Raw genomic sequence first — 21,190 nt, forward strand, 5'->3', positions numbered from 1 at the left:
CTGGGGCCTCAGGGGGCTTTGAGGCTCAGGGAGGGCCAGAGCCACAGCCAGATGGGCCCAGCCTGAGAAGCAGCTTTTGGTTTATGACCCCAGGCTGGTAGGTTTAAGGGATGGAAGTCTCCCTCCCTCGGCCGCCTGAGTGGCCCTCTGGTCCTTGAATCCAAGCTAGCCACCCTGAACCTCTCAGGCGCTGCACAGCCCCCAGCTCACCCAACCCCCAGACTCTCAGCCTCCTCTCCAGAGTGCTGCCAGTGCAGTGCAGGGTCCCAGGTCCCAGAGGTGGGGGGCTGTGAGGATGCTGGAGCCCAGCAGCCTGTTGAAATCTGGCCTCTGTTCCTCAAAACATCATGACTCGGGTAGATCACTTGACCTCTCTGTGCCTCATTTCTCTCCAGTGTGAAGTGGGGAAGATATTTGCACCCACATCACCAGGTTGTCATGAGAACTGAGATAATGTAATGCAGGAGAGATTTGAAAAAGTGCCTGCACCATTGTAAAGTTAATTAATAGTATTGTAGTATCATTAATGCCATTATTCTTAATAAGACCTTAAGAGAGTTCTTCCAGAGAGAGTAGCTTCCTGAGTTAATGCAGGATAAACTTTTTCATTCTGTTCATGGCCTAGAAATAAACTTGGTCTGGACATTGCCCTCCTGAGACTCTGCGTTGTGGGGCAGACTGAGAGGGGCGGCCAGAGGCCTGGCTTAAGCCAGCTGTGCCTTGGCCCAGCACCTTGCCCTCTCTGTACTTTTGGTCTGAGTTACCAACTGAAAACTGAAGGAGCTACAGGAAATGAAGGGCTCAAGCTCTGGTACAAGCTGTGTCCTGACTAGCCATGTCTACCTGAATCACCATTCTAAGACTTGCCTCCCATACCAGGGCCCTTTGAAGATCCCAAATCCCACCTCCACACAGATACCAGAGGGCCTGCTTCTCCCAATACCACCTTCTTGGAGCCCACACTGGCTGGAAAAAATCCCGTTACTGTGCTGACTGGCTGCATTTCCACTATAACACCTCACAGGTCACATGGACCCTGAGGACACCCCCACCCCTTCTTCACTTCCCTTATATGTTCTCTTTCCAAAACTACTTTTTCACACCTTTGCCACCCTTACATCTTCTACAACTTAGCTCATGATCTTGATTCAGTGTCACTTAGAAAGAGAGGATTAACTCTTTTACCAGTCCTTCCCCACCACCCCTCACAGTACCCTCCCACACCATTTTCTTGATATAATAATGTCATAATGGTTAGGTCACTATTACGAATTAGACTGCAAGCTAAACCTCCAAGCTAAACCATATGGTATATTATGATGAGCTTTCCATCACTGAACAACTTTTTGTGTTCCCTGGAGTTAGTGATCACCTTTGTTTTTCATTGTTGTCCAACTGCCATTTTTATCCAGAAGTCAACATTTACTCTTCAACTCACTCCACTCAGGCTTCTGCCCAAACCAGTCCACTGAAACTCCTGTTATCAAGGTCATAAACTACCTCTGTATTACCAAATTTGGTGGTCATGTCCATGTCCTCATTTTACATTATCCCTTAGTAGCATTCAACATGGTTGAGCAGTTGTCTTGTTTTTTTTTTTTTTGCCATGTCTTGTGGCTTGCAGGATCTTAGTTCCTCAACCAGGGATTGAACCTGGGTCCCAGCAGTGAAATTGCCGAGTTCTAACCACTGGATAGCTAGAGAATTCTGCACTTGTCCTTTTTAAATATATACTTTTAAAATCCACCACACTGGGGCTCCCCTGGTGGCGCAGTGGTTGGGAGTCCGCCTGCCGATGCAGGGGACGCGGGTTCGTGCCCCGGTCCAGGAGGATCCCACATGCTGCGTAGCGGCTGGGCACGTGAGCCGTGGCTGCTGGGCCTGTGCGTCCGGAGACTGTGCTCCGCAGTGGGAGAGGCCACAACAGTGAGAGGCCCGTATACTGCAAAAAATAAATAAATAAATTGCCAAAAAAAAAAATCCACCACACTGGATGTTCTTTCTCAGTCTCCTTTTCTGGCTCTACCTCTTTGACCTTGGCTTCTAAATGTTGGAGTATCCCAGGACTCAGTCCTGTGTCCCTTCTCTTCTCTTCTTAGGTGACTGCTTCTAACCCCATAATTTTATATACTTTCTACAAACTAATGATTCTCAAATTCATACCTCCATCCTGGGCCTCTCCCCCAAGTGTCCAGTGACAACTCCCCTTGGATATTCAATAGGCCTTTCCAACTTAGCATGGTCAACTCCTGATTCTTAGCTGCTCCCCTGTTCTCTCCCAGGGTTCTCCAGCCCTGCAATCATACCACCATCCAGCCAGCTGGTCCTCCCAGAACCTGGGACTCACCCTGATCCATTGCTTCGCCTCACCCTTTGTTAGTCCTACCTCTAAAATCTATATCAAACTATCTGCTTCTTTCCATCCCTGCTTTGGAATTTCAGAGCCTGCTGTCTCCTTGTCCTAAAAGGCTTGCCTGCCCTCACCTATCCCTGAGGTTCACCTTGTTGCTTTAAAGTGTCATCTCCCAAGAGGAGCCTTCCCTGAGCACCCACGTGGAGCATACCTCACACTTAGCTCAGTTATTTTTTAAGTTGGGTCTATGTTGATGGGTTTAATAGCACCTACTACAACTTGCAGTTCATTTGTTTGTTTATTATTATTATTATTTTGTATGTATGACTGTACCCCCTCTAGAATGAAAGCCTCAGGGCAGAAAGGACTCCATCCTTTGTGTTCCGTACTGTAACCCCACTCCTGGTACAGTGCTTGCCACACAGTGAGTTTTCAATAAATTATGGAAAGGAGGAAGGGAGGGAGGGGAGCCCTGGGTACCAGCCTCAGCTCTCCAGGGAGTTACTGTGTGACCTTGAGCGAGTCACACCTGTTCCCAAGGTTGCTTGATGTACTGACCCCATGTCCTATCTCACTGAGGTCTTAAGGGAATCAGATCTGAAGGTGCTATAAGGGGTTAGAATTTTCAGAAATCTTTACATAACAAAGAGTTGCAAGCCTCCAGATTAAACTCCAAGTCTCAGAATGTTCTTTAAATACTTCCTTACCCTTAGACCCTCTTTTCTGAGAACAGGTAACAACTGCCCCCCACTCCTGTTTCTTATTCCTTTTTTCTCAGGGTCAACCCAGTGCTTGTACTATAATGACATCTCTGCTACCCTCCGAAGGGGGTGGCCTCATTCTCAAACAGGTCTGCTAGCGTCTCATCTCATCTGCTTCCTATTAGTCTGACTCAAGGACCTTCAGCAGTGTGGTCACACAAATGCTCTGTGAACTATGCAGAGGAACGGAAGTGAGCAAACGTTGTGAGAGCCCAAGAACTGCTGACTGAATGAATTGAAGAGGGCGCGTTGAGCAGGGGCAACAAACATAAGAAAAATGCTGGGCCTTAGCATGAAACTGCCTTGGGTCTGCACCAGCAGTAAGGAAAAAATAAAAAAGCTTTCCCTTCTTCATCAGATGGGAGGGAGCTGAATGTGAATATGAGATCTCTAAAGAGGGTTACATTAAGCTTAAAAGAAATCAGAAATGAGAGGTCATCATAAAAAGTCTTACCTGCAAAAATAACCTAAGTAAAAAGCAACATAACCTAGGAAAAAATATTTTTGACAGGCTTTTTTCTGTATTAAAAGCCTGTACAGCAGCCAGGTGGGTGGATTCACATCTGGGGACTGTGGGCTCCCGCTCCAAGGCCTACACCAGGGTAGTTGTCTTTGTGGCTTGCAGGATCTTAGTTCCTCAACCAGGGATCGCCCATGAGAGGGGGCGATCGAGGTGGCCCCCTTTGGTCGGCTGGGAAGAGCCAGCGGAGGGCCACATGCGCTTCTCTCACGCTTCAGCCAGAGGACTGGCCAGAAATGCCGCGGGCCGAGGGGAGCAGAAGCGCAGTCAGGAAGCTTCGTGGGCCTCGGGGACCCGACGGGGTCGAGCACAAAGCGGGCGGCGCTGCCGGGGCGCACGGCCCACCGGCTGGGGCTCCCAGGAGGAATCTCGCTGCGCCATCTGACACCCTGGCCCAGCCCGGCCCGGCCCCAGCCCCGCGCTCCCGGCGGAGAAGAGCGCGCAGGGTGGCCACGCGGGGCGTGGGCAGCGGGGCAACGGCACAGGGCAGGTCCCCCTCTCCGGAACACCTTCGGTGCCTGTAGTTTGGAGAGTGAAGGCTGAGTGGGGAGCTCCGGGAAGAGGGGGTTAGGGAGGGCGCAGCTGGCAGGATAAAGAACTTGTGCTGCAAAGGTGTGAAGGAAGAGGATCTAAGCATGGGGGCGGGGGGCGGGACATAACACAGGAAGAACAGGCCTGTTGAACCCCGGACAACAACAGAGACTTCCATAGCCCTGGGTACCTGGCAGTACTGTTCTCAGCCTTTTACAAACCTTTCCTCCTTGAATCCGCATAAAACCCTAGGAAGGAGGAAGTCATTTTTATCTCCATTTGTAGACAGGAAAGTGGGGGACCGAGAAGTTGCCCCAGGAGGCCCAGGTAATAAACAGCAGACCTGGGATTGAAACACAGTCCCCAGAGTCTGTGTTCTTTACCACTCCATTGCCTGGAAACCCACTAACAGTGACTAAACCACCAGGACATTTATAACTTATTTAGAATTCGGGGTTGGAGGTTGATGGTCCTATGCTTGGCCTGGGGTCCAGGGAAGTCACCTGGGAATTCCTTACTGCCTCTGGCACCTTCTTCATGTCTGGGTGTCCCTCCTCATGGCAAGGGAGGCAGTCACAAAATGGGTGCCCTCCTCCGAGCCTCTCCTTTCTCAGGGAGGAGAAACTTATCTGTCCATCTTCTACACTAAACAGGGAAAATGCCTAAACAGGGGTGATGGGGAACAGCTAACAGCTACTGCAAGCTGACAGTGTGTTCCCAGCACTACACTATAAGCTGTGTAACAATGTCAGAAGATACGTTTATCACCATTTTATTGCTGTGGAAACTGAGGCTTAAAAGGGTTAAGCAATTTCCTGAAGTGCCACAGCCAGCAAGGAGCAGGGGCAGGACCCCAACACCAGAGCACCCTGAGGGAGAGGGGTCCCCACCCCTGCACCTTTCAAGGCTTTGATGGGCTATCCCAGGTTGTGATTTGCTGTTTTTTTGGAAGACAGAACTCCAGGAGCTCCTACAAATCATGTCCTAAGTGTGTTAATCTGATGCCACCCTAACTTGCTTCAAAATAACATGAGAGGGGTGAATTGGGTGAGGGTAAGTAAAGAAGAAATAAGACTAGCCATGAATTGAGAGTTGTTGAAACTGGGTGATGGGTACATGAGAGTTGATTATACTAATCTGTATTTTTGTATGTGTGTGGAATTTTCCATAATAAATTTTTTTTTTTTTAAGTATCAGCTCCACCTTTTTTAGGACCTGGGGTAAAATATGACTAAATATATAAAAGTTGTAAGTCAAGCTAACAAAATGTAAAATGAAACGTGTTCTGTCCTCCTACCTTGAAAAATATATGTTCATGATGACCTGAAGTCCATGTTCAGATTTGGAGGTCTGCAGCAGAACTTGGCAGCCTCGGGGGCTGGTCTCTCCCTATAGCTTTGTTCTGTCCCACATCCCAGGGACAGGCACACTGGTGGACATTCCGGGTTCTGCCTGTGCACCTCACAAATTGCCTCCCCTTCCCGCCACGTAGGCACATTTGCACAGCTGAGGGGCAGCCCACCTGGGCCATAGACCCATGGAAGAGGACTCTTCCAGCCATAGATACAGTCATGGGAAAGTTAGGCAGCAAGTTCCAGGCCACAACCCTCAGTGCACAGATTCTGTGTGGGCATGTCCCCTGGTCTCACCCTGAGGAGAGCCAGAGAAGGCCCTCTAAGGGCTTTTCTTGTCTGGTCTTAGACATTAATGGTCCTTGAGTCTGCCAGAGCCCTGCCCTCAGTAGGCACATGGCTCCAACGACTCAGCTGCTTCCTCCTTGCCTGTCATAGGACACCAGGGTCCAAACCAGAGTGTGAAGACCCATTTCACTGCCTTCTGCCCCTTCCTGAAGAATCCTACCTGCCCCTCATGTTCTTGAGAGTCATATGTCCATTCCTTAAAGCTCCCTCAGTCTGTAGCCAATGGAGAAAGGGTAGTACCTTAAAAGAAAATCAGGATGCTATTATGAAGAGTCAGCGGATGCCTCCCCACAAAATCCACTGAGATCAGTACCAGAGTCCCATCTTTCTTGCCCCCATCCCTGACCTTAGCAGACTTGACTCTCCTTGCAGGTTGATGTAGTACTGTACCTAGACATCCCTTAATCATGTGTTTCCCCGTCTCCCTGCCCCACTAGACAGTGTTTCTTTCATCTTTGTGTCCCCAGGACCCTGCATCGGGCCTCTCACTGGCTCTTTAGTAAATGGCCAAGTCAGTGTGCTGGCCAGCCTGGAAGCATTAGGATCCTCTGTCTGTGCTGGCTGCCCACGGTCAGGTACAAAATATTAGCATAGGAATATTTTTAGATTTTCCCCTCCCCTCTCTGCTAAGAGGATTCTGGTTTTGAGCTCCCAGGTTCTCCCCCTCCTTCCCCAGCCCCCTCTGCAGCATTTGTCTAGGATTTTGTGGTTGTTCCAGTTACTACTGCTGTGTAACAAACCACCCACAATGCAGTGCTCTAGACAACGACCATTCTTTATGCTCATGGATTCTGAAGGTCAGGAGCCCCAACAGGGCACAGCAAGGACACCTTTTCTCTGCCCCACAATGTGTGGCGTCCCTGCTGGAAAGAGTGACTGGCTTGGGGCTGGAATCATATGGAGACTTCTTCATGCACATGCCTGGGCACCTGGGCTGAGATGACTCAGAGGCTGGGCCCAGCTGGGACTGCCAACTGGAGTGCCTGCCTGCCTGTGGCCTCTCTGTGTGGCTTCTCACAGCCTGGTGGCCTTGGGATAGTTGGACTTCTTGCTTGGTGGCTCAAGGCTTCAAGAGTGAGTGTTCCAGCAAACTAAGCAGACTGGCAGCCTCAGAAATCTCATAGGGTCACTGCTGCCACACTCCATTGGTCGAAGTAGCCACAAGCCTGTCCAGGGTCAAGAGAAGGAACAAAGTGCCCCTTTGGGTGGGAGGAGTGCTGAATAATTGGCAACCAATCATTTGAAATCATCTCAGTGGCATGAAGTCAGGAGGAAAGGATGAAGACTGAGGTTTGGAATAGATGTTTCCAGGGAGCACTGGAAAAATAGGTATGGGAGCAGGGGCACAAAAGGACTGCAGGAGGTAGATGGGAGGATAAAGGGGGAATTTGAAGAAGAGTTGCTGACAGACATCACGTATCATGTGAAACTGCGTTTTGGCAGCTGAATCTGTATTTTTGCTCCAGATCACTCCATGACTGAGACATGTGGGCCACAGCTTTGCAGGCCTTAGACCAAGCTTGAACAGGTCCACCCAGGCCGCTCAAGCCTGCCCACAGGTTTCTTGAGTTGAGGAAACTTTCAGGGGCTGAGGCACTTACCATCATTTCCGCCATCTCATTACAGAAGGTCAATCTGCCAAGGCCGCCTGGTGCATAAACGCATGCCTCGGCATCTCATTTACCCCCGGTGTTCATGCTCCCCTCCCCTCCTCATTCCCAGGGGCCAGATCCCCTCAAGCCTGATCTCATTCTTGGGGTGGGGGGGAGAGGAAGGCAGGTGAGAGGGGCTCTCTCTGGAGGATCCTGGTTTCTGAGACGGGCTAATTACAGGCTTCCTAATTAATGAGCCATGAGGTTGCATTTCATCAGCTGAGTCACAGGTGATGTCTGGGCCCTGGGCCCAAGGGAAGAGTATGAGGAATCATGGGAGGCGGAGGCCAGGCTGTGTCTCTGCCTCCCTGACCCTCATTCTCTAGATGCTCTCTTTTCAAACCCAGTTCTTCTTACCACCTTAGAGGGTGTCAGCAGCCCCCCTTCCTCCCTACACCTACCTCTGCTTCCTGATATTTTCCTGGGACTGTCCCCCAGTCTGTCCATCCCTTATGCCTGCCCACCCCCCCAGGACCACATAGAGCTCATTAGCTATTGTTTCCCCATCACCCAGTTTCTCTTTCTCTTTCTCCCTCAGCCACATACATCACACAACTGGAGCTGCTGTCTGTACCATGGCAACCACATCTCGGGATCCTAGCACCCACTGCCGTTGGCCACAGCCTGCCAGAGACCATTCCTGAGCCACTCTTCCACCTGTCTCCTTGCTCCTTCCCACACTCACCTCTTTCAGTAACTGTACATGACAGGTACTTTTCCATTTTCATTTCAACCAGAAGATGTATACATTTACAGGAAGTTAATGCTGCTGAGTCTTTATTGGCGGTGGTGGGGGAAGGGGAATTCTTTTATTTTTTGTGCCTAGAGGTATAATATTTTTGAATTTTCAAAAGCTGTGCTGTAGCTTGGTCATGAGTTGTTATTCCATAGAATTGTTTGTGCCTTTAGATCTGGGTCTCATAATGGACTTGGGCCCAGGTGGAAAGGTTCTAGTAGGTCGTGGAGTTGGGTGGTTTCCCACCAGATCAGTGCTGGCAGTACCCTGTTCCCTGCACTAGGCTCCCGTTCAAAGGAGGGATCCTTAGCGGCTCTGTGGTGACAACATCCAGGCCACCCCTGTAGAGGGGACCTGCGCCTGATCTTTGCCAGCCTCTACTACCTTCAGAGAGTCTCAGGGGTTAAGTTGGTGGCCTTGGAGTCAGTCAGATGAGCTCTTCATGGAGCTGGGCCTCAGCTTACTCCTTCTACTGAGAGTTGTGAGGATTAAATGAGATAATATGTATGAAGTGCTTAGCACAATTCCCAGGATGGCATGCTCAATATATAGAAACTTTCTAAAAGACTTTTTATTTATTTTTATTTGTTTTTTTCGGCTGCATCGGGTCTTAGTTGTGGTGCTCGGGCTTCTATAGTTCTGGCGTGTGGGCTTAGTTGCCCCTTGGCATGTGGGATCTTAGTTCCCCGACCAGGGATTGAACCGGCATCCCCTGCATTGCAAGAAAGATTCTTAACCACTGGACCACCTGAAAGACTTCTGAATGCAAAGGTTTTTTTTGTTGTTGTTGTTTTTCATACCTGGATGGGCTTCAAATTCTCTATAATCTCCTTGATATTTCATGCAAAATCATGTGTGTGCAAACCACTTGTTCCTGGGCCCATCTTCTGGACACAGCTGGCCACTCCACAGGGGGTGATGTGGCTCTAAGCCCCCCAGACCAGCCCTGGCTGCTCAGGCTGCCTGTTGGTAGGGTTGGAATCATTCTCTTCATTTTTTGCCGAAGAATCTTTGGGCTAGAATCCTATAGGTGGGATGGCTGGGTCAGAGGGATCATGCATATGTAACTTTGCTAGATATTCACCTCCACAGAGGGTGTACTCCTTGCATTCCCACAGCCTCATCAGCAGATTGTGGCCAAATTTTGAGATTTGTGCCCATCTGCTAAACAAGAAATGGTATTTCAGGCGTATTTTTATTTCATCGTATTTATGAGCAAGGTTGAGCATCTTTTGACATGCTTAAAAGGCCATTTGCATTTCTTTGTGTGTCTTTATTTTTAGAAGCTATATATTGGAATATTAACCATTGTAATACAACTTACATATTGTATTTTCCTAGTTTGTAATTTGTGTTTTTACTTTGCTAATGGTGGCTTTCTTTTTCTATGTAAGAGGGTTTTTTTGTTTTAATTTTTTATGTAGTCAACTTTATCAATCTTTCCCCTAACTATATGTGGATTCTGAAATCAGGAAAGGTTTTCTCACTTCCAGCTTTACAAGAATTTCCTCATTTTCCATTTTCTTCTAGTTCTTAGATGGTTTCCTTCTTCCAGTGACTCCAGCACCACTTGCTGAGAGGTCCCCGCCCCCCCGCTGCCCCAATTTCCTTATGCAGTTGGGTCTGTTACTGGATTTAAAAATTTTTTTCATTGCTCTGTCTGTGTATTCATGGGTTAGTTTTCCCCACCCCCAAATCAAACTGTTCATTTTCAGATTTTTTCTAGTTATTCTGGCTTGTTCTTCAAAAAGATCTTTATAATAAGAATAGTGTGTAATGACAGCAAATGTCCATTAAATAATGTTAAGGGAAATAGCAGGCAACAGAACCACACAGTATATACACGTGCCTCTTTTTCCTTATAAAAAATTATTGGAAGGGAAAAGAGCCAGGAGAGCCATGTTTGAGTGGTCATCTCTCAGTAGTATGGCTATGGGTAGCATTACCTTGTTACTGATGCAAACCTTGGTGGAAAAAACCTGCCAACTGCCACATGGCTGCCTCTTCCTCCTTCCTCCTCACCTCCTCCCTGTGCCACTCGGGAGATCTTGTCACCCTCTGGGCCAAGGCATCTCTTTGTAAGGGAGGGAGTGCATTACAGCAGGGAGGAGGCTGTGGACACGGCCTCTGCCGGGTGGGGGTGGGGGCCGGCAAGGTGCTGGCGCATCTGATTACTCTACCCCACTGTCCTGCTCTCCGTTACAAGCTCCACCCCCGTGTAGGGGTGTTTCCCTACTTCCCGGGAGACAGGTTCCTAAGCGGTAAAGGGAACACCAAGGGCCAATAGAACTTTCTTTGATGGTGGAATGTTCTGTATCTGTGCTGTCCAACAGGGTAGCCACTAGCACATGTGACTATTCAGTACTTCAAATGTGGCTGGTGTGACTGAGGAACTGAGTTTGTTTTTTGTTTTTTTGCGGTACGCGGGCCTCTCACTGCCGTGGCCTCTCCCGCTGCGGAGCACAGGCTCCGGACGCACAGGCTCAGCGGCCATGGCTCACAGGCCCAGCCGCTCCGCGGCACGTGGGATCCTCTTGGACCGGGGCACGAACCCGTGTCCCCTGCATCGGCAGGCGGACTCTCAACCACTGCGCCACCAGTGAAGCCCCTGAGTTATTTTTATTTACTTTAAAAAGCCACTCTACTGGCCAATTCCCCATCCAGCCACGCCCCTTCCAACCTAGAACTGGAAGGAAAGATCCTGCCTGTGTAAGTGGACTGAGAGGCCAAGCAGGCCGGTGTGGCTGGAGAGGGGAGAAGGCAGCTCCGCGGGAGGGCCCAGCACACCAGCAGCCCCGTCCCTGCCCCAGTGGCCAGCACACAGGCAGCCAGCCCAGCATCACAACACTGCAGACCGCAGGTGAGCAGCAGCCTGGCAGCCCGGCAGCCTGGCGGGGGGGCGGGGGGGGTCCCTCCAGGGGCAGGTCTCTTTGTCTGCAGACCTCTTTACAGCAACCCAGGCAGCAGAGGACCATTTCTTGGGGAATGGAAAAGCACCCAGCAACTGAGCGGCCTCAGGCTGGAGACCCATGGGAGGAAGCAGGGCTGACGAGGGGATGGGGGAGCCTTTCAGCTCCAGGACCCAGACGCAGCCGCCTGGAGATGGAGTACTCCGGGCACAGAGCAGCTGCTCCTCTTGGTGATTTGGTTTCCCTACTTCTTCTACCTTCAGGACTACTTCTGAGTGGCCCTCCTTTCTTCCTGCCCCTGGGGCTGGAGGGCGAAGGCAGAGGGAGCATGAGTGAGGGTGGAGTAGCCAAGGCCTGGGGCCTTGGCCCCACAAGGGGACGGCCAGGTTATGGGGCAAGGCCTCACTCTGCACCTTGGGGATGAAGATTTGGAGACCAGCCACTGGGGCCCAGCTTCCTGCTCTCAAAGGGCCCAGGGCTGCGTGCCCCCAAATGGACTTTGGGTTAAATGCTACAGGAAAGGGGACATGTACCCCCAAAGACCCTGTGGTCAAGCAAGGGGGCAGTGGGGTCACAAGGCTTTGAAGTCCTGAGTCTTCTCAGAGTCAATAGAGTCCAGCTCCTTGAGTTAATTGGTTAGCTGCTTTGCGCCTGCCCTGGGCTCTGGTGAGAAATCCTTTGAGTCTAGTTGGCAGCAAGAGAAAAGTTATTCTCATTTTCTAGGGGAGAGAAACGGAGCCCAGCAGTGCTTTGTGTGTTCTGGCAAGGGTGGTGAAAAGACCACTTCATTTTAGGGGACCCTTTAAGATAAAAATGGTGCATCTCCAAGGATGTGGCTATGGCTCCACCTGTCCATCACAGGGGCTCCCATGCCTGGTTTCCTCCCAGAGCTACCTGGGGAGCAGCAGCCTGTTCAAAATGCAGATCACCAGGCCCCCCGCAGGAGGGGAGGAACCTCTGCCCTCATCTGGGCACTCTGTGCTTTATGCTGACCCCACGCTGGCGACTTCCTCAGGCTCCCAGGTTGGGAGAGACGAGACAAACCCCAGAGGGAAGGCCTCCCAGCAGTGAACTTGCTCTTGGGGAACTAGGCTGTTATCTTGAGGCCATGACAGGCTGAGGGTAGGAACTGCCCTCCCCTCTGTAGCACTGCTTTTGCTGCAATGGTGGGGCTTTTCCTAGAACACAAGCACACAAGGAAGATAAGGCAATAATCCGGACTGACCCAGACATTTAAAGCCAAAGGACACACGGGAGTCTCACCAGCCAAGAGGAAAGCCCACCAATGCAGACCTTGGAGGCTCATGTGAGGGGTCAAGGGAAGTGTCACCAGGAGGCAGAGGGGAGGGTGCGATTGCCTCCACAGCCACCTTTGTGGCCATACACACCTTCTAGGAACTCTTAAAAACACATTCTCTAACCCCAACCCCAGATCTCTAAATTCTTAAATCTGGAGTCCAAGAATGGAATTTTTAATAAGCTCCCTCCTTCCCCCATTAGTGTAAGAACTATAGTTCTCTCTGCCCTGTGAGCAAAGCGTGGAGGGTCCCGGAGGCAGCAGGCCTGTGGGAGTAGTGGAGAGCAGATGGCTCAGTATCCTGAGTGGCTTGAGGGACCCCCCACAGCCTGTCCACCAGTGGTTGTGATGAAATCTCAAGAATAAAATAAGAAGCATCACTGCGCTCCTCCTTCCCAAACATGCTCAGAGGAAACAGGGAATAGCAGAGTGTATTTTTTCACAGATATTCTTCCATGACTAGGATCTACTCCATACAGTAAACAGTTGTAGGAATACATATTTTCCCTCTGGGACTCCAAAATTTTGAATGGGAAAAAAAAGTGCAATCTATCCACAAGTATCTTTGCTGAAATAGGCGCCATGCAGAAAAGGTAACTTCTCCCCTCAGAAGGCAGTGCAGCTCTGCCAACACGCAGCTAAGCAAGCTGTCACCAGCCTAGGGGGCTGCTCAACCCTCCCAACTGGCGTGCACACCCACCTGCAAACCCTCATGCATCAGATGCACCTGCAAATGCAACTTCTTGTCCCTTCAGGCCATTGACCCAAATTACAATCTGACAGGGTTGCAGTGACTGCTCACGGCTGCCCTGTGACAGTCCCACTTTGTGTGGGTGCAGGTAGGGTAGAGGAGTATGATGACACAGACAAGAGGAAGCCCACAGCGGACGTCAACCATTGCTTTATTAAGGCTCGGAGTGGTTTGCCAGTCAGAGGAGCTGAGTCATTTACTCCACAGATCCTTGCCATGCTCCACTTTTGGGTGACACTGAAGGTGGAGGCTCTCTCTGAGATCCCGAGCCACATTCACATCCACCTTGTAGGCTGAGGGGTGTGTGCAGACGACCTGGGGGGCCTCAGAGGGTGGGGCTGGCTCTAGCAGGCCCTGGGCTCTGGCAGGGGGGTGCTGGCAGGGAGGCACAGGAGGGCAGGGACATCTCCCCCATCCCTCCCAGCTCAAACTATGGCTTTGTTATCCTATTGCCACTTGAGCAGGCGTGGAGAGCCCCTTCCCTGACCCCTCACACCGCAGGCCCATGTGCTATGCTGTGGGAGGAGACAAAGGGAAAGCCCGCGAGAAAGCAGAGGCCCCCCTGTGCCTGGGACCTGGCCAGACCCCAGGAGCTTTGACCCCCCACTCGCTCCTCCTCAGCTCCTCCCAGCGATGGGTCTTCTCAGGTTGAGGCCAGTCACTCAGAAGTGAACCCGCAGAACGTCCTGGCTGGCAAATGGCCGCTGGCAGGCTATGCATGTCATGGGCAGGGAGCGTTGCTTCTCACCCAGGCAGGGCCGGCACAGGAGATGGCCACAGGGAAGCTGGTACACAGGCTCCTTTTTGAAGTAGGGAGAGAACACTCTTTTGCAGGATGTGCATTCGGGGCCCAGGATGCTCCCAGGCTGCTCTGGTGAATCAGGGAAGAAAATAGGCCAGGGTTAGGAAAAGCTGCCCCCAGTCCAGGCTCCATCCTGGAGGCGGGCATGTGCCTGGAGTAGGACAAGAAGCTTCCCTACCCTGCATCCCTTCAGCAGCCTGGCTTCCTCCCTCCCTAGGCCGCCTCTGACTGATCTGGGAGGAGAGGATGCCAGAGAGCCTGAGAATCTGGGGAGCCTCCTCTCCATAATCAAATCTCGGTGCTCCAATGAATGCTCAAGAAAAGCTGGCTTCTGAGGGCTGCTAGGCAGCACTGGGCCCTTCCTGCTGCTCTCCCAGCAAGATGGACTTTCCCCTGGATAGGCTGCCAAGGTCAGAGCAAGGCACAAGCTCACCCTGACAACCTTGATAAACTGCAAGAAAGGTGAGATGTGACAAGAAGAAAAAGCAAAAAATGGTCTGAGGTACCTAGGTTGGGCAGGTCAAGGGGGGACGGAGGTCACCAGAGGGGCAGGGTTGAGGTCTGTCTGTAGCAGACCTGCCTGCTGAGCCTGGCACCTGAGTCTCTTTAGCCTGTAGCCCAGCAGTTCCCCTCCTGACCCATCAATCCCTTTCTTGTGCTGCAGGCTCTCTCCTTCATGCTTCCCACAGAGTCTCCTGAATGAGGGCCACAGCGGGCAGGTCTTGCCACCCCTCCTCCCCAAGCTATACCTGCTGCCCTTCTCTCGTGGCCCTGGCCTAGGGAGGCTGCTCTTTCTCCCCCAGTCCACACCCATCTGGAGAGGGCAAGGATGACCTTTTGGGTGAAGAGCCATAAGAATGAAAGGGAGCCAGCCATGCATGAGTGAAAGGGACAGCAAGTACAAAGAGTGGCTGGTCCATTAAAGAAACAGAAAAAACAAAGGTGTGATGTGTGAGAGAGTGGCAGAGGAGGGTGGAGCAGGCTGGAACATGCAGGACCTCACAGGCAGCAATTTATATTTTATTCCAAGTTCAGTGGGATACCCTGGAAGGATTCTAAGAAGTGGAGTATCATGATCTGGCTTACATAAAAAGATCCCTCTCTGGGCTTCCCTGGTGGCGCAGTGGTTGAGAGTCTGCCTGCCGCTGCAGGGGACACGGGTTCGTGCCCCGGTCCGGGAGGATCCCACATGCCGCAGAGCGGCTGGGCCCGTGAGCCATGGCCGCTAAGCCCGCGCGTCCGGAGCCTGTGCTCCGCAACGGGAGAGGTCACAACAGTGAGAGGCCCGCGTACCGCAAAAAAAAAAAAAAAAAGATCCCTCTGGCTCCTATGAGGAGGATGGGCAAGGCAAGGGTGACTGTGGAGGAGCAGCAGAGGCTGCTACAGGAATCTGGGGGAGCAGTGCAGGAGCTGGGGCCAGGGTAGCAGCAAGAGTAATGGAGCAGAGAGGACATCCCTGAGATCTATTTTGGAGCAGTGTAAACAAAACTTGATGATGAATAGAATGTCAGGAATGTTGACGGAAACCAAGGATGACCTCCATGTTATAGGCTTGACCACAGGGTAGAAGATGCTTGCTCTTTACCAGGGACTGGATGATGGGGGGCTATGGGGAAAAACCTTTGGAGGCGCCTGCAGTTCTGAGTTAGAAATTCACTTAAGATATCCATGAGTCTCCCACACAGAGGCACCAAGAAGCTGTAAGGGAGGTCAGGGTCTGAGTTCCAAGGAGAGGAAGGAGCTACAGGTGAATATGGGCAGTCACAGGCCAAGTGGGCTCTCACTTGAGTGACACAGAGTATAGAGAAGAGGGTCTAAGACAAGAGTCTGGAAGAGAAGGAAGAATCAGCAAAGGAAATTGAAGAGAGACTCTTGAAAATGGGGAGAAAAAGAGCATAACATCCGGAAGGCCAAGACAGGTGTTTCAGAAAGGAGAGGCTGGTTAGCCACAATAGACGCTGCTGAGAGGGTAAGTGTCCATCGAATTCGGGGTCATGGAAATTGCTGGTCACCTGGACAAGACAGGTTCTGGGAGTGATTAGGATGGAAACATAATCAGAGAGACAGGGAGGAGGGGACAAGGGCAGAAAAGGTAAGATGGCCTGGGATCCAGGCAATAAGAGAACAGACTAACTTTGGACAGGCAGGAGGAAGCAAGTGTATACCTTATCATTAGCCCCACCAGATTTCATCTTGTAAAAAATGCTCCAGATTCTCTCACTTTGTATCCTAACCGATTCTATCATCCATTGTGGTCCCAGGTTCATTTTAGGCAAAACTTAGCTCAGTAAGCTATCACTGTTCTAAGATACTGGTGAAAATGTTAATAGGAAGGGATGAAGATGACATACTCAACTTGAAACCACCCTCCACATTTACATAAAGTACCCCAGATGTCAGATGAGAGACAGACTACATAAGAAAAATAAGCAAAAAGGGAGAAACAAACAAAAGTCCTCAGGACAGAGTAATTAACATTAGATCTTACCAAAAAACACCAATCCCCAACGCCACAGAATTACTAAGAATTGACTAAAGAATGACTTTCTTGTGAAGAGTTAAACTTCATAGGCAGCCCTTGAACTCACCCTGGAAAAGTAAAGGCCTAGGTGTTGGAGCTAAGGAGCTTGGGCATAGAGGTTCACAGAGCCCCAGAGGCATGGCCCGGCATCCTGTTCAAGGGCTCTGAGGAGACAGACAGGGCCCCTCTTACCCGAGCTGGAGCCTGGCCTCCAGGAAGTATTGCTCCCTCTTGTGCTGAGGTGCTGGAGCTGTCCCCTGGTCAGCCGAGCTGTGAAGGAGGGCATGGAGCCAAGGGTTGACGTCAAGGCAATTTCCAAGCTTTGCGACAGTTTTTGCTCATGGGATACTGGACCTGTTGAGAGATGCACAGACCACAATATCCAGAGGTTTGGCAAAAGCGAAGACCAAAACACAAAGTCCTCTGAGAACCACAAATGGTACTTCTAACTTCAAACAGACACAAACATAAAGAAGGTCCTCCCTAATGTCTACTAATAGACTGTGATGACAGGATACCAGGAGTTAAAGCCCTGGGGCCCCTGGCAGTTCTTACCCATCCCACACTGCTTTCAGGATTCCTGGGCTCTGCGCTAGCTTTTCTCCTCCTGTACAAATTGCTGGGCAGGCCTGGCCACCTCCTGGCTCACCTGTAGAACTGTACCCTACTTTCTGAAGGCCTCCCTGCCCGCCAAGGAAATGACTGGGGCAAGTAAACACCCAGTTTTGTACCCCTGCTCCCTGCCCCCATTCCCTCCCCAACAGCCTTAGTCTGCTCTTTCCCCATCTCCTCCCTGCTAGGGCCCCCTCAACTCTGCAGGGCCACTGGCCTGCACTCCCTTGGTGTTCATGTCCTCTTGCTTCCTAGGTAAAGCAAAGCAGTTATTATCGAGTGGAATAATGAAGACCTCACTCTGCCCACTCCACTATCTATAGGGCCTTCTCTGGATATGGGCTGAGGGTGAAGGTAACAGGAGATGGGGACCGCTGCTGAAGAAAGGACGTAGAGATCTGCCTGATAGCAGGGCTTCCCCAAAGTAGCACCATAAAAGTACCCCAAAGCGGGGAGTGGAATGTTTGGTCTACAGTATGTAGGACATAGGATATCACCTTGAGGCCTTGAAGGAGCACTGGTCAGCGTGGTCCTGTGTCACCAACAAATCTGTCAAGGCCAACACCACTGGAGACCTCCACAAACATCAAGGTCTAAGTACCTTTCTCCTCATCTTGCCCCACTGCACCTCAGATGCTTCCAGGAGTTTCTGGGGGTCTTGTTAACTAAAATTTGCACTCAAAGCCAGAGAAGATACGTACGTAACCTTTAAGTGTGCTGTTTGCATAAGCCTTTTAGACTAAGAGAGGAACTTTAAAGAATGATACAGGTGGATGGACCTAGAGTCTGTCATACAGAGTGAAGTAAGTCAGAAAGAGAAAAACAAATTCCGTATGCTAACGCATATATATGGAATCTAAAAAAAATGGTACTCATGAACCTAGTAGCAGGACAGGAATAAAGATGCAGACGTAGAGAACAGACTTGAGGACACAGGAGGGAAGAGGAAGCTGGGACGAAGTGAGAGAGTAGGACTGACATATATATACTACCAAATGTAAAATGAATGGCTAGTGGGAAGCTGCAGCATAGCACAGGGAGATCAACTCACTGCTCTTTGACGACCTAGAGGGGTGGGATAGGGAGGGTGGGAGGGAGGCTCAAGAGGGAGGGGATATGGGGATATACGTATACACATAGCTGATTCACTTTGTTATACAGCAGAAACTAACAACATTGTAAAGCAATTATACTCCAATAAAGATGTTAAAAAAAAGAATGACAGAATCTAAACAGACTAGTTTTCATAAGCAAAAAGAAAAAGTTGTCAAAGAGCTATCTCCAAAAGCACCAAGCACTGACAATCACAGGAGAATTCTACCAAACATGTAAAGAGTAAATGAGGGACTTCCCTGGTGGTGCAGTTGTTAAGACTCCATGCTCCCAATGCAGGGGGCCCGGGTCCGATCCCTGGTCAGGGAACTAGATCCCACATGCCGCAACTAAAAAGAAAAAAAGATCCCGCACACAGCAACTAAAAAAAAAGAAGATCCCGCATGCCGCAACGAAGATCTCACACTCAGCAACAAAGATCCTGCATGCCGCAACTAAGACCCGGCACAGACAGATAAATAGATAGATAGACAGACAGATAGATAGGAAGGAAGGAAGGAAGGAAGGAAGGAAGGAAGGGAGGGAGGGAGGGAGGGAGGAAGGGAGGGAAGGAAAGAGGGAGGGAGGAAGGAAATAAAGAAGGAAGGAAGGAAGGAAGGAAGGAAGGAAGAGTAAATTATTCTAATACTACTAAATTGTTCCAGAGTTTAGAAAAGGAAAATTTCCTAATTCTTCTTATGGAGCAAATCATTGATACCAAAACCTGACAGAGGATGTGTACTTGTACACACACACACACACACACACACACACACAACTGCAGTCCAATCTCATTAATGAAGACAAAAATCCTAAATAAAAACACTAGCAAACAGAATTAAGCAGTACACTAAAAGCAGCATGACCAAATGGAGTTTCTTGCAGGAATATAACAGTGGTTCAATATTAAGAAGCCTATTAATGTACTTTACTGTATTAAAAGATCTAAGGATGAAAAATCATAATATCATCTCTACTGATATTGAAAAGGCATTAGACAAAATCCAACCACCAATCTTGGGTAAATACATTGAATAAAATAGGAATCAATGGTGTGGGAGAGTGTCTGAAATGGCCCCCAATGAACCCCACCTGAACTTAGTAACTTGCTTCTTACAGAATACAATAAAAGTGATGGGATGTCACTCTGTGATTAGGTTCTACAAGACTGACTTCCACTTGTTTGCACATGCTGGTGTACACAGCTACCATGTTGTGTGCTGCCCCTGAGAGGCCCATATGGCAAGGAATTGAGGGTAGAATCCAGCCACCAGACAAAAGGGAAGTGAAGCCCCCAGTGCAACAATTCAGCAAGGAACTGAATCCTGCAACAATCACGAGTGACCTTTGAAGTGAATCCTTCCCCAGTCAAGGCTTGAGATGGCCGCAGCCCTGCCAACACTTTGATAGCAGCCTTGGAAGACCCTAAAGCAGACAATCCAGCTAAGCAATGCCTAGATTCGTGACCAGAGAAGCTGTGAGATAATAAATGTGTGGTTCTTTAAGCCAGTAAGTTTTGGTGTAATTTAAGCCAGCAAAGCATAAAACAAAGGGCAAGTGCCAAGTGTCACCCGGGAGGAGTAGAGATGACGACGGGCTTGGACATAAAACGAGGGATTACCTGTTGAACAATCCATGAGCTCACTGGCAGCTTTCATTTTCTTAGCAGTGTGCTCTGAGGTAGTGGGTGAGACCAGAAGGCTTGTGGTAGAAAAACAGGAAGCATTTAAGCCAAGGCTACTGTCTGGGGCATGTTCACCCTGCTCCATCTTCCTTTTCTGAGAGGGCAGAGCAATGGAAGAAGGGGTCACTGCCAATGCAGTCTGTGCTCTCCCAAGCAGGTGGCAGCCAGGGATGGAGTGCTGGAGCAGGAAATGGTCGATCCGGGCCTTCAAGTAGGGGTGAGGCAGGGGCTGGGAGTGCGGAGTAAAGGCTACTCCTGTGAAAGGGTCACTGGGCACTCGGCCCCATGTGGCTTCACTACGGTTACACTTCTCCAGCGTGCTCTGGTCAATGACCTTGCCTGAGGGCAGCAGCATGGGGTAAGGCATGATCTCCAGGGTGATGGGATCCAGGAACTCTTCAGGTACATCCCGAATTACCTCAGCCAGCTCCAGGAGGCTGGAGGGGGCCTGCTGGCCCTCAGACTGGCCCCCAGGATCACAGTCACTCTCCATGGGCAAGGCTGGGGCCTGTAGAGACAAGTCCTGAGGGAGGCTCTCTGAGGCAACCAGCAAAACACTGTCTATCACCTCCTGAGAGCAGGTTTTGGCTGGCTGACCCCATACTTCCAACCGCTTGATACAAGGGATACCACTGCCTGTCACATGGGTGATACAAATCTTGAGATGGGCCACATGACTAAGAGAAAGAGCCCCTTTATTCCAGAGCTCCTGGGCCACAACAGCAGGGGAGGGAAGTGTGGCTTCCATCGGGCCAAAAGGTGGCCTGGCTTTGAAGCCCCTGTGGCTAAACACCACTTGGCTCTGGTTTTTCAACAAGACTTTGCCCACCAAAGTGAACGCTTCTTTCTCCGGAATGGATGGCTCATCTGGGCCTGGGGTCTGGCACTCGGGGGTATTCCAAGACACTCTGCTGGACAAGGCAGATGTATACATTTCCAGGCCAGTGACATTCTGGCCTCCCCCAGCTGTGAGGTCTATGTTAATCCTACAGATTTCCACATTGAAGGGAAAGGAAACTGTCACATAGACTGGTGGCTTAATGAAATACTCTGTCCTAAAACCATGACTTCTCTTTGTGAGGTCTTCAGAGATGAGATTTTCTACTTCATAACCATCAGCTGATATCTAGATTTAATGACAAAAATGAGACACATTGATTTGACGAGATCCAAATGAAGACAACTCGTTTTCAACAACTTGTCACTTCTAAGAAAACTCTTTAAAGAAAATCTGAAGTTCCTCATTTGAAATTTCCTCTATTACATCAA

At 50.2% G+C, this 21,190-nt stretch overlaps 1 protein-coding gene across 4 annotated transcripts in view; it reads right to left on the bottom strand.

Moving 5' to 3' along the window:
- Window positions 1–13,348: 13,348 nt before the first annotated feature.
- Window positions 13,349–21,190, bottom strand: part of LOC132437751 (RING finger protein 37) — a 32,895-nt gene continuing 25,053 nt past the window's right edge. For 2 of the 4 annotated variants that reach the window (XM_060031128.1, XM_069541373.1), the window contains 3 exons: window positions 19,859–21,047; window positions 16,726–16,887; window positions 13,349–14,081 (listed from right to left, as the gene is read on the bottom strand). In XM_060031128.1, coding sequence (XP_059887111.1) covers window positions 13,873–14,081; window positions 16,726–16,887; window positions 19,859–21,047 — 1,560 coding nt within the window. In that variant the 3' untranslated portion in view covers window positions 13,349–13,872. The remainder of the gene's footprint in view (window positions 14,082–16,725; window positions 16,888–19,858; window positions 21,048–21,190) is intronic. The other 2 variants (XM_069541374.1, XM_060031130.2) reach the window with 2 other exon arrangements.

The sequence above is a fragment of the Delphinus delphis genome, chromosome 15 (assembly GCF_949987515.2).
Source record: "Delphinus delphis chromosome 15, mDelDel1.2, whole genome shotgun sequence".
NCBI lineage: Eukaryota > Metazoa > Chordata > Mammalia > Artiodactyla > Delphinidae > Delphinus > Delphinus delphis.